The sequence below is a fragment of the Podarcis tiliguerta genome (genome assembly GCF_965153285.1).
Source record: "Podarcis tiliguerta genome assembly, chromosome: 10".
Lineage (NCBI taxonomy): Eukaryota > Metazoa > Chordata > Lepidosauria > Squamata > Lacertidae > Podarcis > Podarcis tiliguerta.
Window position 1 is genome coordinate 9739349 of NC_139543.1, and position 15525 is coordinate 9754873.

The 15525-nt window shown below is 41.9% G+C and overlaps 1 protein-coding gene across 16 annotated transcripts in view; it reads left to right on the forward strand.

Annotated features, from left to right (window-relative positions):
* KIF21A (kinesin family member 21A) overlaps positions 1–15525 on the forward strand; it is a 101794-nt gene that overhangs the window by 31249 nt on the left and 55020 nt on the right. For all 16 annotated transcript variants that reach the window (XM_083399318.1, XM_083399322.1, XM_083399311.1 and 13 more), the window contains exons 3-9: positions 593–775; positions 3508–3657; positions 4523–4657; positions 7636–7803; positions 9659–9774; positions 12818–13013; positions 14337–14526. In XM_083399318.1, coding sequence (XP_083255444.1) covers positions 593–775; positions 3508–3657; positions 4523–4657; positions 7636–7803; positions 9659–9774; positions 12818–13013; positions 14337–14526 — 1138 coding nt within the window. The remainder of the gene's footprint in view (positions 1–592; positions 776–3507; positions 3658–4522; positions 4658–7635; positions 7804–9658; positions 9775–12817; positions 13014–14336; positions 14527–15525) is intronic.

Here is a 15525-nt window from a genome sequence, read left to right on the forward strand (position 1 = left end):
GCTACATTGTAAGGGGCATGTACGCTGGTCACTGCATTGAAAGGGGGCATGTACGCTGGTCACTGTTTTGAAGGGGAGTGAAGAACACACACACAAAAAAAGGTAACTTGTTAATTTAATGTTTATTTCTATGAGGAGGAGTAATTCTGAGTGGTCAAACAAAGAAATAATAAAAAAGTGACAAAAAAGTTATTTTTATAATGACGAATTTTGCGGCTCCCAGGTTTTTTTCCTTCGGAAACGGGTCCAAGTGGCTCTTTTTGTCTCAAAGGTTGCAGACCCCTGAGCTAGCAGGACTCCTGGAATATCACCCCTTGTTTCCTGGGGGGCAGGTGGTGGTGATTTAGATCCTCACCTCCATTCACTATGCATTTCTGCAGTCCATATGTTTTTTATGCCATTCAAAATGCTGCACAGATCTTACTTTTTTCTTGAGGCAACCTATTTAGAAAGTTGTAAAGTGAGCTGCTGGAGTCAGAAGTCTTTTTGATCAGCAATAGAGTGTTTTTCGTGTTATTTGACCCTAGGTTAAGATGTATATAATAAACATTATTTCGTTGCACTTTAATGCTGTTTGGTCTTTTAAATTTAGACAGGAGCTGGTAAAACATATACCATGGGGACTGGATTTGATGTTAACATAATGGAAGAGGAACAGGGCATTATACCACGAGCTGTAAAACACCTGTATAAATGTATTGAAGGAAAAACGCATGCAGCTATTCAACAAGGGGTTCCACCTCCAGAATTTAAAGTGAATGCTCAGTTCTTAGAGGTAAGCTTTCATAGTAATTATTATTTCCCCCATGTAGCAAAGATATTGGGGCATCCTAATCACAACGTATTCAATTTTGATTGGCAAGGAGGTAAATTTTAAATCTGTTTTGTCAACATAAAATTTAAATATTGCAGAAAACCCAATGGAATGAAGTGTGGCAATATGTTTATTATTGTTTATTATGTAATTTAGGCAGGAAGAATGGCAGGGAAGTTGAGATTTGCTTATCTTGCGTTAGAAATCTATGTTTTGGAACATCGTAAAATTATAGTGTTGCAAACTATTTAACTCCCACACAAGGGTGGAGAGAGAGGACATTTTGCCCTTTTTACTACAGCTCAGATGATTTATGACGCCTGATCTAAAGCTTAGGAAATATGTTTTATTAATTGAGGTCAGTAAGATGCCCCCCCTCTTGGCGTTGTTGAATAAGGCCAATGACCTGTATTTGCCACTTTTACATTTGCATTTCTAATGGGAGTTATTTTTTAAATGCCCTTCTCAGTTAGAGTTTAGCAACAGCAGGGTAACCAAGTTACAGATGCTTGAATTCCAATGCAGGGAATTATCGCTGTACTGCTGTTGGCATTTCTGCCAAAATATTAACCAAATACATTATGGAGTTGGACTAGTCTATACCTGTTGCTATTGACCTAAGTGCACTGGATTTAAGCTTTCTGGCTAATATTTGTCCAGAAGAACAAATCGTAAACTGCACAGTATAAAGGCAGCCCCTTAGTTCTCCTTAATTTGGACTTTGTTTTCCAAACTCTTTGATAGTTAAACAGTTGCTTTCCCCCTCCCCCAGGGTCCTGATAGTTTGTAAGCAAAACAAAGCCATTTTTAGTGACTTTGGATTTCCAGTGCATCTTCAGCTGATAATTGTAGAATGTTTATACTTACTATTTCCAAAAATAGATTCTATGTATTTTAACAAAAACGTCTGCCACAAAGTGTTTCTGTGTTATATTTTAAAATACAGAAACAGAGGTGCAAATCACTTTGTCCAGAAAAACAAGCCTTGGAGGAATGCTTAACTTTTTTTTCATTTAAAAAAGCATTTACAGTGCTGCCATTTTTTTTAAAAAAGAGGCACTCTTCATAGAAATATGGGGGGAAAAGGAAGAAGATGAAGTTGTATCCCTATCAGTAGCTAACAGGTCTGACAAGTTTAAGTGCTAGTTAGATGATATAATGAGTGATGCAATGTCTTTACTTCTAGGAACCAAGTATATGTAAAACAATATCCTCTTTCACCGCAAAACACTAAATATATCCAAGCTTTCGGTTTTTAGATACTTTTCATTGCATTGACAGATTAAACTGGTGCCAGCTAATTATGCAGTATAAACCCTGCTGAATCGTGTTTTCAATATTGTCTTAGAACTGCTAATTGGGAGACTCCCCAAATCAAAATGATCTTTCAAGTGTCTCATTCTGTTGTCTGGAAGGTCCTGGTCTGCATGTAACATGCATGGCAAATCTGCTTGTTGAAAGTCAGAACAAGTTTGCATTAAATGCCTCTCTGAGGGTTAGCGAATAAACATTGGCCACGAACCTTGTTCCGTTATGCAGTCGGTGAGTGGTTATGGAAATTCTCGTCCTGCTTCATTTCCCATGCAAAGGCCCAGAAGAGCATTTGCATCCTTGCACCGTTCTCTGGGGAACATGCATACTGTGTTTACAGAAAGATTAAAGAGTACAAAGGATCTGAAGAACCTCACTGAAAGCATTGGTCATGCTGGCCACATGACCCGGAAGCTGTACACCGGCTCCCTTGGCCAGTAAAGCAAGATGAGCACCACAACCCCAGAGTCGTCCGCAACTGGACCTAACGGTCAGAGGTCCCTTTACCTTTACCGTACCTCATTGTGACCACAATATTGTTCTGATGTTGTTTTCTCCCTTGCCCTTAAAGAGGGTTTAGCTCTCATGGTCAGATACTATCCTGCATTCAAATCAATGTGGCTTCCCATGTTCAATTTGATTATTTCTCAGGTAAGAGTTAGAGAGAGCAACATGGAAGCAAACCTCTGCCCCCTCACCCCCAATACTACTGTGGGTCAAGTGTAATATCTTAATAGGCCCTGTATTTTTTGGGAAATTTGGCTCTACCAAACTTTCACTGGTTGTATGAGAATGAGTTTAGGAAAATGGAAATGGGAGACACTTATAGAATAAAAATGGAGAGAAATGTGGAATAGTGCAACTTGCTCCCCGTTCTGCATCGAGAAGCAACTTTTTGCAGATAAGCAAAACGCTCAAAAAATTTGAGGGACAAATGTGATGATACCCCAGACTTGGGCAGGAGATATGGCACCAACACCCTCCCACCCACCCCTTACTTGCTATGGGTGGTAGTCAATGCTACTGAGAGTAGACCCACTGATGTCAATGGATGTGACTAACTTAGGTTAATTGATTTCAGTTGGTCTATTCTGTGTAGGATTTCCTTAAACATAAGCCTGTGTCATTTTCTAAGTACTGCTCAACCTGCTTTAACATAGCATATTCTTCTCCTGCTCACAATGTCCTGAACTATTTTGTGTAATTCCATTAGCAAACTTTGTCATTGTTGGCCAGTCATGTTTTTGGAGGATGACTATACCCAGCAGCCATGATAGGGAAAACTGTGTCTTAATTATTTTGGTCAAACCACAGTACATCTTGAATTTTGTGTTAATTATATTTTCCTTGCTGATGTTGGCCTCTTTTTTCTTTCAAATTAGCTTTACAATGAAGAAGTGCTTGATCTCTTCGACACAACGCGTGACATGGATTCAAAGAACAAAAAATCAAACATAAAAATCCACGAAGATTCGGCGGGTGGAATATACACGGTGGGGGTCACAACACGGACTGTAAATTCAGAATCTGAGGTAATATTTTTATTCTCAATGAAAATGAGATAGCTTTTGTAAAAGAACATACTACTCTCTGTGTGCGTATGTGTATGTGTATGTATCTGTTTTTCAATATAGATACAGATATAGATATTCTTCCTGTTACGTTGTGGGCGAACATATCAGACGACACAGCGATTCTTCCAAAGCAGCTCTTTATTTGTAAGCTGGAACAGAACTGAACTGAGGAGCTCAGTCAGCCTGCTTATATAGAGCTCCAGAACAATCGTAACTGTTGCAACTTTCTAAAACTATCCAATCACTGAACGTCACTTTCGATCCTTCATATGCATAACTATCTACAGTATCCCCCTTCTGGCCCAGGGTGAGAACTTCAGTACATAACACTTCCTTTCCATTCAGGAGCTCAAGACAGCAGGCATTATTTCGCCCTCCCTCTTCCCTATCCTTGCAGCAACCCTGAGTGGTTGGTTAGGCTGAGAAACAGGGATTAGTGCAAGATCACTGGCTGATGTTGGAGCTCCCTGGTTATAGTTTCAGTCTAACTGCTACACCACATTGACCCTTGCCCAAGAACAGGCTTAGTAATACAGTACAGGTGACTCCCCACTTATATGGGGGTTACATTCTAGGCCCCCGCACGCATAAGTGAAAGAGATGAAAGGCAGGCATAATTGCTGCTCTCTTTGATTTGTAAGATGGGGGTCAAGACGCTCCTTCAGATATACTGGACCGAGGCCGTTTAGGGCTTTAAAGGTCAGCACCAACACTTTGACTTGTGCTTGGAAATGTACTGGGAGCCAATGTAGATCTTTCAAGACCAGTGTATGTGTGTAGGTTTAATTTCAGCCATATATCCTTTTCTCCACCATTTTTACAGATGATGCAGTGTTTGAAGCTGGGCGCTTTATCTCGAACCACTGCCAGCACTCAGATGAATGTTCAGAGCTCACGTTCACATGCCATCTTCACTGTCCACTTGTGTCAAACGAGAGTTTGCCCTCCAATTGATGCGGTATGTATTATGCTATTTTTGTCTTGAAAAAAACCAATAACACTGCAGTGTGTGTGTGTACCCAGGAGGAATATCTTGTATTAGAGTAATAGCCAAAACTGATTTTCATGGTCCACCTTCTTAAGTTGGTGTGGGAATTGTTGCAGTGTGATGTTAGAATGGTGGCTCATGCCACCATTGCCCTTTTTGTATGGAAGAAGAGTTTGGATTTGGATTTGATATCCCTCTTTATCACTACCCGAAGGAGTCTCAAAGCGGCTAACATTCTCCCTTCCCTTCCTCCCCCACAACAAACACTCTGTGGAGGTGAGTGGGGCTGTGAGACTTCAGAGAAGTGTGACTAGCCCAAGGTCACCCAGCAGCTGCATGTGGAGGAGCGGAGACGCAAACCCGGTTCCCCAGATTATGAGTCTACCACTCTTAACCACTACACCACACTGGCTCTCCTGGAGATGCCATATTGTATTTTGTATGCCATATTGGCTCTTTCCATATAGCCCACGGCCTCTCAAGGATTCTGTTGGTACAAGAAAGTGTAGTAGTAGTTGGTACAAGAAAGTGTTGCAGTAATAAGATACGAGGCCTAAGTAATTCAAAGGTCCACCTACGTTTAGACAGCGTTGCCATCCTTCCATTTATAATACAGTGGTGCCCCGCAAGACGAATGCCTCGCAAGACGGAAAACCTGCTACACGAAAGGGTTTTCCGTTTTCAGAGGTGCTTCGCAGGACGAATTTCTCTATGGGCTTGCTTCGCAAGACGAAAATGTCTTGCGATTCTTGAGTTTTTTCCCCACTCCCCACCCCCTTTTTCTAAGGCGCTAAGCTGCTAATAGCCTTTTAGCAGCTAATCCGCTAATCCCTTAAGCCTTTAATAGCTGCTAAACCACTAATAGCGCTAATAGCGCTAATCCGCTAATAGGGTTGCTTCGCAAGACGAAAAAACCGCTAGACGAAGAGACTCGCGGAACGGATTAATTTCGTCTTGCGAGGCACCACTGTATTTAAATAACTTACACTTAAAATCAAATTGATTGAGATGTCCACCTGTTCCCATGGCAACAGATCTGCCTCGGTTGCTACAGGCCTCAACCATCCTGCACTGTAGGTCTTGGGTCTAAATAACTCAAATATTTGACAGTTACATTCCCAAATATTGTGAGATTAGAGTTTAGTTCTGTTGGGGAAGTTGAAAGTGCGTTTAAAGTTGTGTGTGTTTGTATAAGCTGTGGGGGATATCTCTGTAAGGAAAGTATATTTACACTTAAAACTTCCATAGCCTAAAGGTTAGTGCACTAAGAAATAATTGGGCCCTTGTCCTTGATGTGTCTGGAGTCTTAATAGGAGTTCTAAAGGTTCTAAATACTATATTATAAAATGTTATGTTAGGAATTGGCAAGTACGGAACACTTTTGTTTTAAATTACAAACATTGTGACCATGAACAGTATCAGTCCTTCAGTGGTTCAGCTTCCTTTTTAAAAGCGATCTAATTTGATTTGAAAACATGCGAAGTATGCTTATTAGAAGGATTTGCTTCGCTTCCAAAATATATTATCCATCCATGCATGTAGGCATATGTTTGAAGATGTGAACCTTGGTTTTAATTGGCTTTAAAATAGAAAGTATGCATTTAAAATGAAAATGGGGTGGTCACAGGAGCGGAAAGCCTTTGGCTTGCTTTCTGCTGAGTTAACAGAAAAGAAAGAAAGCTCTTTGCCATTATGAACATATTTTTCTCAAGCCCTTTTGTTTATATACTGGAAACGTTTCAGCTACGTGAAAACTGTAGTGTGCTTATGACGACAGATGTCAGGATAATTTATATTTTTGCCATTTATCCTCTCGAGTGCTGTACAAAAATCCTTTCACTTAAAGAAAAATAATTCATGCTAATAACAAATGTTTGCTAAAAATTTCGTTGTCAGTGGCAAGATTGTAGATTCTGAAGCCTATTAATTGTTATGGAGAAGTGGTTTATGAGGTCATACTTTTATTGCCTGGAGTTTGAGCCTTCTCTTCTGAAACATTAATGAACAACTCACATTTCCTCCCTCTACTGGTAGCTGGAAATATTACAGGGTCTTTTTTTTCCTAAGGATGGATTTTTTTTTTAAAGAGTTGAAGGTGGTTTGGAAGAGTCCCGCTGTCGCTTCAGATCCAATAGACATCACAGCTTTTTGAAACAATGCAAAAACTTATTTACCTAGAGGCAAGAGTGGGTCACATGTGCAAACTGTAAAAATTATTTTAAATGTAAACCTTCAGCTTAATACAGTGGTGCCCCGCAAGACGAATGCCTCGCAAGACGGAAAACCCGCTAGACGAAAGGGTTTTCCGTTTTCAGAGGTGCTTCGCAAGACGAATTTCCCTATGGGCTTGCTTCGCAAGACGAAAATTGACGAAAATTTTCGGGGGTTTTTTCCGCTCCAAAACCCCTTTTTCTGAAGCGCTAAGCTGCTAAAAGCCTTTTAGCAGCAAAACCGCTAATCCCTTAAGCCTTAAAAAGCCGTTTTTAGCCCTTAAACTGCCAGTAGCGCTAATAGCGCTAATCCGCTAATGGGCTTGCTTCGCAAGACGAAAAAACCGCAAGACGAAAAGACTCGTGGAACGGATTCTTTTCGTCTTGCGAGGCACCACTGTATATGGCTCTAGCTTAGGACTCTGGTTAATTAGGATAATAGCTTCTTTATTCTAGTTTATCATCTAGTGAATGCTGTCTGTAATTCTCAGGGAGCAGGAGAAAGCATAGAGGCAGTTGTATTCTTTTCCGCACCCCAATTTCATTGTCTCTTCTTCTGCAGAGATTTTTAAAACTTGCTTTCCTAAAGAGGATTTTAATGGACCCACATTTGCTGTTTTCCTCTCTTTTTGCCCTGTGTTGCTGGGAGCATGGCTTAAATAGGGAGAGGCATTTTGTTGGTCTTTAAAAACACATTGCTCTCTTTGCAGCCTCACCGGTCTTCTTTCTTCACCACAGGACAACATGACAGATAACAGAATGATATCGGAGTCATCTCAGCTAAATGAGTTTGAAACCCTTACTGCTAAGTTTCATTTTGTGGATTTGGCAGGGTCCGAGCGATTGAAGCGCACAGGGGCCACTGGGGAGAGAGCAAAAGAAGGCATTTCCATCAATTGCGGACTAGTAAGTACTACCGTGCCGGCATTTTGATCCTCCTCGTTTCCTAAAATCATTACATACCACCTTTCATTAAATAAGAAATATCAAGGCAGTTCACCAGGCAGTAAGAAGGAGCGGATACTGAGGCGCAGCACCAAGGGCCTTCTGGCGGTTCCCTCACTGCAAGAAGTGAGGTTACAGGGAACCAAGCAGAGGGCCTTCTCGGTAGTGGCACCTGTCCTGTGGAACGCCCTTCCATCAGATGTCAAGGAAATAAACAACTACAGTGGTACCTCGGGTTACATACGCTTCAGGTTACATACGCTTCAGGTTACAGACTCCACTAACCCAGAAATATTACCTCGGGTTAAGAACTTTGCTTCAGGATGAGAACAGAAATCGTGCAGCAGCGGTGCACTGGCAGCAGGAGGCCCCATTAGCTAAAGTGGTGCTTCAGGTTAAGAACAGTTTCAGGTTAAGTACGGAACTCCGGAACGAATTAAGTACTTAACCCGAGGTATCACTGTATCTGACTTTTAGAAGACATCTGAAGGCAGCCCTGTTTAGGGAAGTTTTGAATGTGTGACATTTTAATGTATTTTTAATCTTTGTTGGAAGCCACCCAGAGTGGCTGGGGAAACCCAGCTGGATGGGCAGGGTAGAAATAAATTATTATTATTATTATTTATTATTATTGTTAAGACAATGGGGGGGAATACAACAATAAAATCCATAACGGCAAAACAGGAGTTAAAATAGCAATATCATTTACAGTAGGCAGAAATGCCAGGAACTGATATTAATGGTCAGGAAATACCCAGGTAAAATAGGTACATTTTTAATGGAACAGCCCCAGAGTTAGTGCCAACCTGTTTTCCAAAGGGAGCAAATTCAACATAGTAGGCACCAGCGTGGAGAAATTCCTTCTCTGTACCACAGTGAGATAGATGTCTGCAAGCCATGTCATGTTTAATAGGGCCTCCCCCAGCTGTTTATGGCCTCATAAGCCAATACTAAAACCTTAGAAGAATCCCTGAGGCAGAAATATACATAATGCACAGGACCAAGGATTGCAGCGCTTGGATCTCATTCTTGCCAATTATTTCAAAGCTATGTGAGGAATGTAACTAGTCAACTGTGGCTAGTTTTTAATGTTTGTCCCACTTTTTAATGTTTGTCCCACTGTTTGCATTCTACCACCATGCCATTACAAACGAACAGCTCTTTAAATGTGCCACGGGGCTCTTCATTTAGTTGTTGCAGTTTAGCCCAGCCGTCATGTCCCTATAATTGAGATACTTGATGAAACAGGAATTGCTTCCCTACGGTATAATAGTTGTACTGCAATATAGTGGCTATAAACACTGCATTGCCATAAACGTTGACTTTGACTTGCTATTGGAGGTGGCGACATTACACTGTCTGACACTGGAGCGAAAAATGTTGATATTAAATTATACTTGGTTTTTTGGGGGGTTGTTGCTTTTTTTACAAAAGTAAGCCTGAAAGATATTCCAGAGCCAACTCTGTACTGGGGAAAACGGTTCTGTACATGATTACCTTGCCTGGGATGCAGAGATGGATGCATTCCATTTGCAGGAGAAGCTTTCCTGGCCGTTTCCCTTGCATCAAGTCTTGTGACTAAAGGGGCAACTCATTTCTAAAATAGAACAGTGGCTTGCGTCTTTGACAGTGAAAGCTACCGCAGTGGAAAAAAGGGCAAAGTATAGTTCTGCTGACTGTACTGTTCTCTCCCTCACATTTTCTGACTCTGCACAATGCTGCTGATTCTGATTGTGTCAATACTTATGTATGTTTTTGGGTGGTGCTGGTTTTTGGGGGCAGAATTTTATTAAAACAAATGTTGCATATTTTATAGCTGGCGTTGGGCAACGTAATAAGTGCACTGGGAGATAAGAGCAAGAGGGTCACTCACGTACCATACAGAGATTCAAAATTAACACGGCTGTTGCAAGACTCCCTTGGAGGAAACAGGTATAAGCAATTTTTTTATTTAAAACCATGTTTGAAAGAGATGTCACGATAATTTTGATTAATTTGCTATTCATGGAACTAAAGTGTATTAGAATACAATAAAACAAGAACCACACTGGCGCTCTCTCTCTCTCTCTCTCTCTCTCTCTCTCTATTTCGTATAGCTGAGCTGAATTAATAGAATTGGTTTTTCTGCCTCAGCAGAGAAAACACGGTAGCACATTTCATCTTTTTGCTCTGGGTTGCCTGGAGAATGATGCAGCCCCATAAATAAAAGAGGAAATTACCACTTACCCCTTTTAAAATCCAGTAGCACGGACTTAAAAAAAACTCACAAGGGAAAACAAACTAACGTAGAGCACAAGTAAATGATCTGTTTAATAGGAATACTTACTTAGACCCCTTTTAGAGAGACGGTAATGCAGTTAAGCCTCATTTGGATGAAAGCTTAAGGGAGTGGTTTTCCAGTAAAGGCTTCAAAAACAAGGCCATTTAGAAGTCAAGAGTTTCCTTGAATTTGTTGTGCTGTAGAACTCTAACACTTGCAACTTAATGAGAGAATGTGCAGTTGAGAATCCTCAACTCAGCCAGTTTGTTAAAGAGTTAGTAAGCTTTGCCACGGGACGCGGGTGGCGCTGTGGGTTAAACCACAGAGCCTAGGACTTGCTGATCAGAAGGTTGGCTGTTCGAATCCCCTTGACAGGGTGAGCTCCCGTTGCTCTGTCCCTGCTCCTGCCCACCTAGCAATTCGAAAGCACGTCAAAGTGCAAGTAGATAAATAGGTACCACTCCGGTGGGAAGTTAAACGGCGTTTCCGTGAGCTGCTCTGGTTCAGCAGAAGCAGCTTAGTCATGCTGGCACATGACCTGGAAGCTGTACGTCAGCTCCCTCGGCCAATAAAGTGAGATGAGCGCCGCGACCCCAGAGTCAGCCACGACTGGACCTAATGGTCAGGGGTCCCTTTACCTTTACCTTAAGCTTTGCCACAGGAATAGCACTGGGATTCTTCTGTAGGAATACCTACTGTATACTTTTCCCTTTAATTTTGATCCCATCCTCCTGCAAAATCCAGATTCTTTATCATCTTGGTTGCCCTCCTCTGCACATGTTCCAGCTTGTCAATGGTCTTCTTCAATTGTGGTGCCCAGAACTGGACATAGTAATCCAGGTGTGGTCTGACCAAGGCAGAAGAGAGCAGGACTCTTCACTTCCCTTAATAGGGACGCTATACTTCCGTTGATGCAGCCATGCCCCTACACAGCCATGCCCCTTCTGATACTGTACAATAATCTTACAGTAATAACAATTAGGGGTGCATTGCAACATTCAGTGCAGATCTGCGTGTTGCCTTTCAGCCAGATCTGCTGTTTTCTGTGCACATACATGGGCAAATGATTTGTAGTATCTTCTTTCAGATAGTGTTTTCCATTAGGTGCCATTGGACGTAACAGAACTTGCAAACCATTATCTTGAAACAAGCCCCCTTGTGTTTTCACCGTTCTTAATTGCTTAGTTTTGGAGCATATAGTGGCTTAAAAGCTCCCCTTTCATGCTCATTGGGTCACTCTCGGATTTGCAGACGAGGGGCCCTGCTGCAAAAATATTAACAGGTCCCCACTATCGCTACACACCACCGATTGTGCAAGCAGCCTCCTGCCTGTTCAATCTTTGGCTCCAACCCAATGGCTCCAGTGAAGTGAAACTATGCACATGCTTCTGATTTCTTATTTTTCCACTGTAGCCACTGAAAGAACAAGCTGCTTTTGAAAGATGGCTGTTCAGTCCAGCAGTGCAAGTGCCTTTGGCGCAAATGAAAATAAGTACATTGCTGTGCTAAACCTTATTCATGCATCTAAATCTGCTGAATATTGACCACATTCAATTGGTATACACTGCAAAGAAGCCTAATCTAAAATAACCCTCAGACGTACTACTGTATTCAGAATACAAATAAGCATTGATGTTAAACTAGCCTATTTGATTATTATTTTTTTAAAATATAAATGCAGAGTGAAAATATTTAAAGTAAAGGCAAGAAGGCAGTCTCCGTTTCAGAGATTGTAACTTGCAATAAGACAAATTCATGGTGTTGTGTAATAATACAGATGGGTAACAATTTTTCATTCATTCCTTACTTAAGCTATAGTATATTTTTGCTGGAGAGGAGGGTGGAGGATGTTGGGAAGGGTCACAACTTACTATTGAGTGATAGGGACAAAATGAATTGCAGTGTAAGCAAAAAATAAAAACCGGAGAGCCATAATAGCAGGGGTGGGTTGGCGGCAGGGGGACTAGAACAAACAAAAGATCCTGTGGAAATGTATTTGTGACTAATTCCACAAGGTGGCATTTCCACACATAATTATGCACTTTCATTGGGATGCTTTGTAATCTGCTACTAAAATCGGAGAGCATTTTAATAGTCAGCACTTCAGATTATGGACAAACCGACATAATATTATGGTTGTGTTTTGTTCTCAGCCCAGTTAACGTTCTAAGAGTTAACCCACTGCTACCCATATGGTGTTTTGCTAAGTATATTCACTTCATTGCTTGGAGCTTCTTGCAGATATGCCTGTGTATATATACTTTGATAGGATCAGATAAGTGCACAGGCCTTCAGAGTAGTGTTACAAGATACAGCTATACTTCCAGCAGCTTCTATAAAGAAACAAAAATAGGTCAGTTTTGGTCTTCTGCCCGAGATGAAATTCATCAGCTGATACACTCGTGATTTTCATTTTGTGCAGCTGTGTTCACCATTGTGCCTTGTTAAAATGCTGCGAGCTGCAACTTTCATTTATTTATTCATTTAGAAAGAAGCTTTTCTGCTGTATTATTAGTAAGGTGCAAATAATTTCTGGATACATTTCACATACCTTTGGTTGGGAACAAAAAAAAAACAGTTTTGCTTGGTTTTAAAGTTCTGATGAAGCATGTTAGTGCATTTATCGTCTTTTGTTTATATGTAGCAGTGGCACACAGCGCTGCCCTTGCTTTTTTTGCTTCCGTTGATAAAACCTGGACTGTTTCTAACCTGCAGCCAAACCGTCATGATCGCCTGCGTAAGCCCCTCAGACAGAGATTTCATGGAAACCTTGAACACTTTGAAGTATGCAAACCGGGCACGAAATATCAAGAACAAGGTGATGGTTAATCAGGACAGGGCTAGCCAGCAGATTAATGCTCTGCGGAGCGAAATCACGCGGCTCCAGATGGAACTCATGGAGTATAAAACGGTAATACTCATTATGATGTTTTCCTCAGTAGTCCTTGGCTGCTACATTAAACCATTTTGCATGTCCAGGTTTGTTCCTCCTCTCCCCCTCCTTCCATGGTAAAGAGAGGCCTGTGTTCCTCATATAATTGATTTTTTTTAATTAAAAAAAACCCCATATGCTTCAGAGTGGGACAAGTGGGTACTTTGTTTCCATCAGCAAAGCTTAGTTTACATTCTGGAAACTCCAATGTTTCCTGTAAGCCAGATAAGCTAATTCATATATCAGTTTCTGCTAGCTCCAGACATTTAAGTAGCCATTTCCTAACAGACAGAGCTTGTGACTCTTTCCAACTGCGGGTCCACACTGTCCTTTCTGCGGTTGGCAAAAACCTGATTAAAAATATCAGGTTTGCAGGGATATGCTTCGCAAGCCAGTGAAATAAGAATAACACAGGAGAGAGTGAATCCCGCTGTATGCTATTATTAATTTGTCTCCGAAAATCATAAATCAGGCACGGCCAAACTTAGCCCTCCAGATGTTTTGGGACTACAGTTCCCATCATCCCTGACCACTGGTCCTGTTAGCTAGGGATGATGGGAGTTGTAGTCCCAAAACATCTGGAGGGCCAAGTTTGGCCGTGCCTGTCATGAATGTTCTGGCCCTCCCACCACATATGTAATATACAGTGGTACCTCGTGTTACAAACACTTCGGGTTACGGACTCCGCTAACCTGGAAGTAGAACCTCGGGTTAAGAACTTTACCTCAGGATGAGAACAGAAATCGCATGCTGGCACGGTGGCAGCAATGGGAGACCCCATTAGCTAAAGTGGTACTTCAGGTTAAGAACGGTTTCAGGTTAAGAACGGACCTCCGGAACGAATTAAGTACTTAACCCGAGGTACCATTGTATGTGCATTTGTGGCACATTTGGAACCAGTGAACTTCTGGGTAGATTTTATGTAACCTTGCCAGAATTGAGGACCAGTGTAGCAACGGTTTATACTAAACCTCGCTTGCTGATAAACTTATTGGAGACCTTCTCACAAAGCCCCGAATCTTGACTCATTTCTGCTCAGAAATGCTAAAATCCAGGACTTGTATCCGATGTGCTTTAATCAGTGTAAGGATTCACGTTTGCACAGCGGAGCTCGCTCTCTCCTTCCCCTACTTCCTTCTAAATCTGCTCCAGTGGTTCCCCAACCTCTGCAGCAGAATTGGGGATGGAGGGCACAAACAAAAATCCTTGCACTAATGGGTTTCTTTTTCACCCTGCTCTAGCCATCAAGTCATTTTACCTAGATCCATTAACAATGTGTAATTTGTCTTCATCATCTGTTAGGGCAAAAGGATTATTGATGAGGAAGGTATGGAAAGCGTCAATGACATGTTTCATGAAAATGCCATGCTGCAAACAGAAAACAACAACCTCCGAGTCAGGATAAAGGCAATGCAAGAGACTATTGATGCACTGAGAGCCCGAATCACACAGCTTGTGAGTGATCAGGCCAACCAGGTCCTGGCCAGAGCAGGTACTGTGTCCTCTTCTCGCTGAAAAACGTTGTATGTATCAAACTTTGTCTACAAAGGCTCTTGGCCATTGTTCACCTCCTTGTTTCACAAGTATAGGGGCTTCCTCAAGTTAGTAATGCACAGAGGCAGAGGGAGTGCAGACCTCAGGTTTGTGAGATCTACTAGGGGTGTGTGTGTGTGTGTGTGTGTGTGTTACTGGAACCCAAAGGTTTGCCAGCTAAAACTAGGTGCAAAAGACATGCAGCTACAATTAAAGAACAGGGCATGCCTGAGCACAATTTGAACTATGAAATTTATTTTCACTACCAGAATTGAACAAAGAACAAAGCATACATATGCATATATTTCATTCTCTCTCTCTCTCTCTCTCTCTCTCTCTCTCTCTCACACACACACACACACACTCACACACACACACATATTCTGTAATTGATTTTATAGCTGCAAACTGCTTAGAAGCTGTTTTGGCATATAAACGGCATAAACAAGTACCATATTTTTTGCCCTATAGGATGCACTTTTCCCCCTCCAAAAATTAAGGGGAAATGTGTGCGTCCTGTAGAGCGAGTGCAGGCTGCGCCTCTAAGCCCAAAGGCAGAACAGGGAGACAGAGCGCTGCGGAGCGCTCCATTTCGCTGTTCTAGCTTGGGGACGGCTGCGTGCAAAGCCTCTGCAGGGCAGCGGGGTGCTGTGCTCCAAAGGCTTCAGGGATCTTTGAGGCTGGCGGTGGGGGGAAGCAGCGCTTCCCCCCACCACCAGCCCCACAAGCTTGGGTGAATGCACCTTGAACGCACCTTGTTTTAGAGGGGGAGAACAAGAAAAAGTTTTTTCCCCCTGTTCTCCCCCTCCTATGATCCCATGCGTCCTATGGTCCGGTGTGTTCTATAGAGTGAAAAATACGGTAAACAACAAAAAAAACCCTCACACAAAAGTCTTCATTTCAGCAGCCTGTTTGTTGCTATTGTTAATCAAGAGAGAATTGGAAACCCTTTCCAATC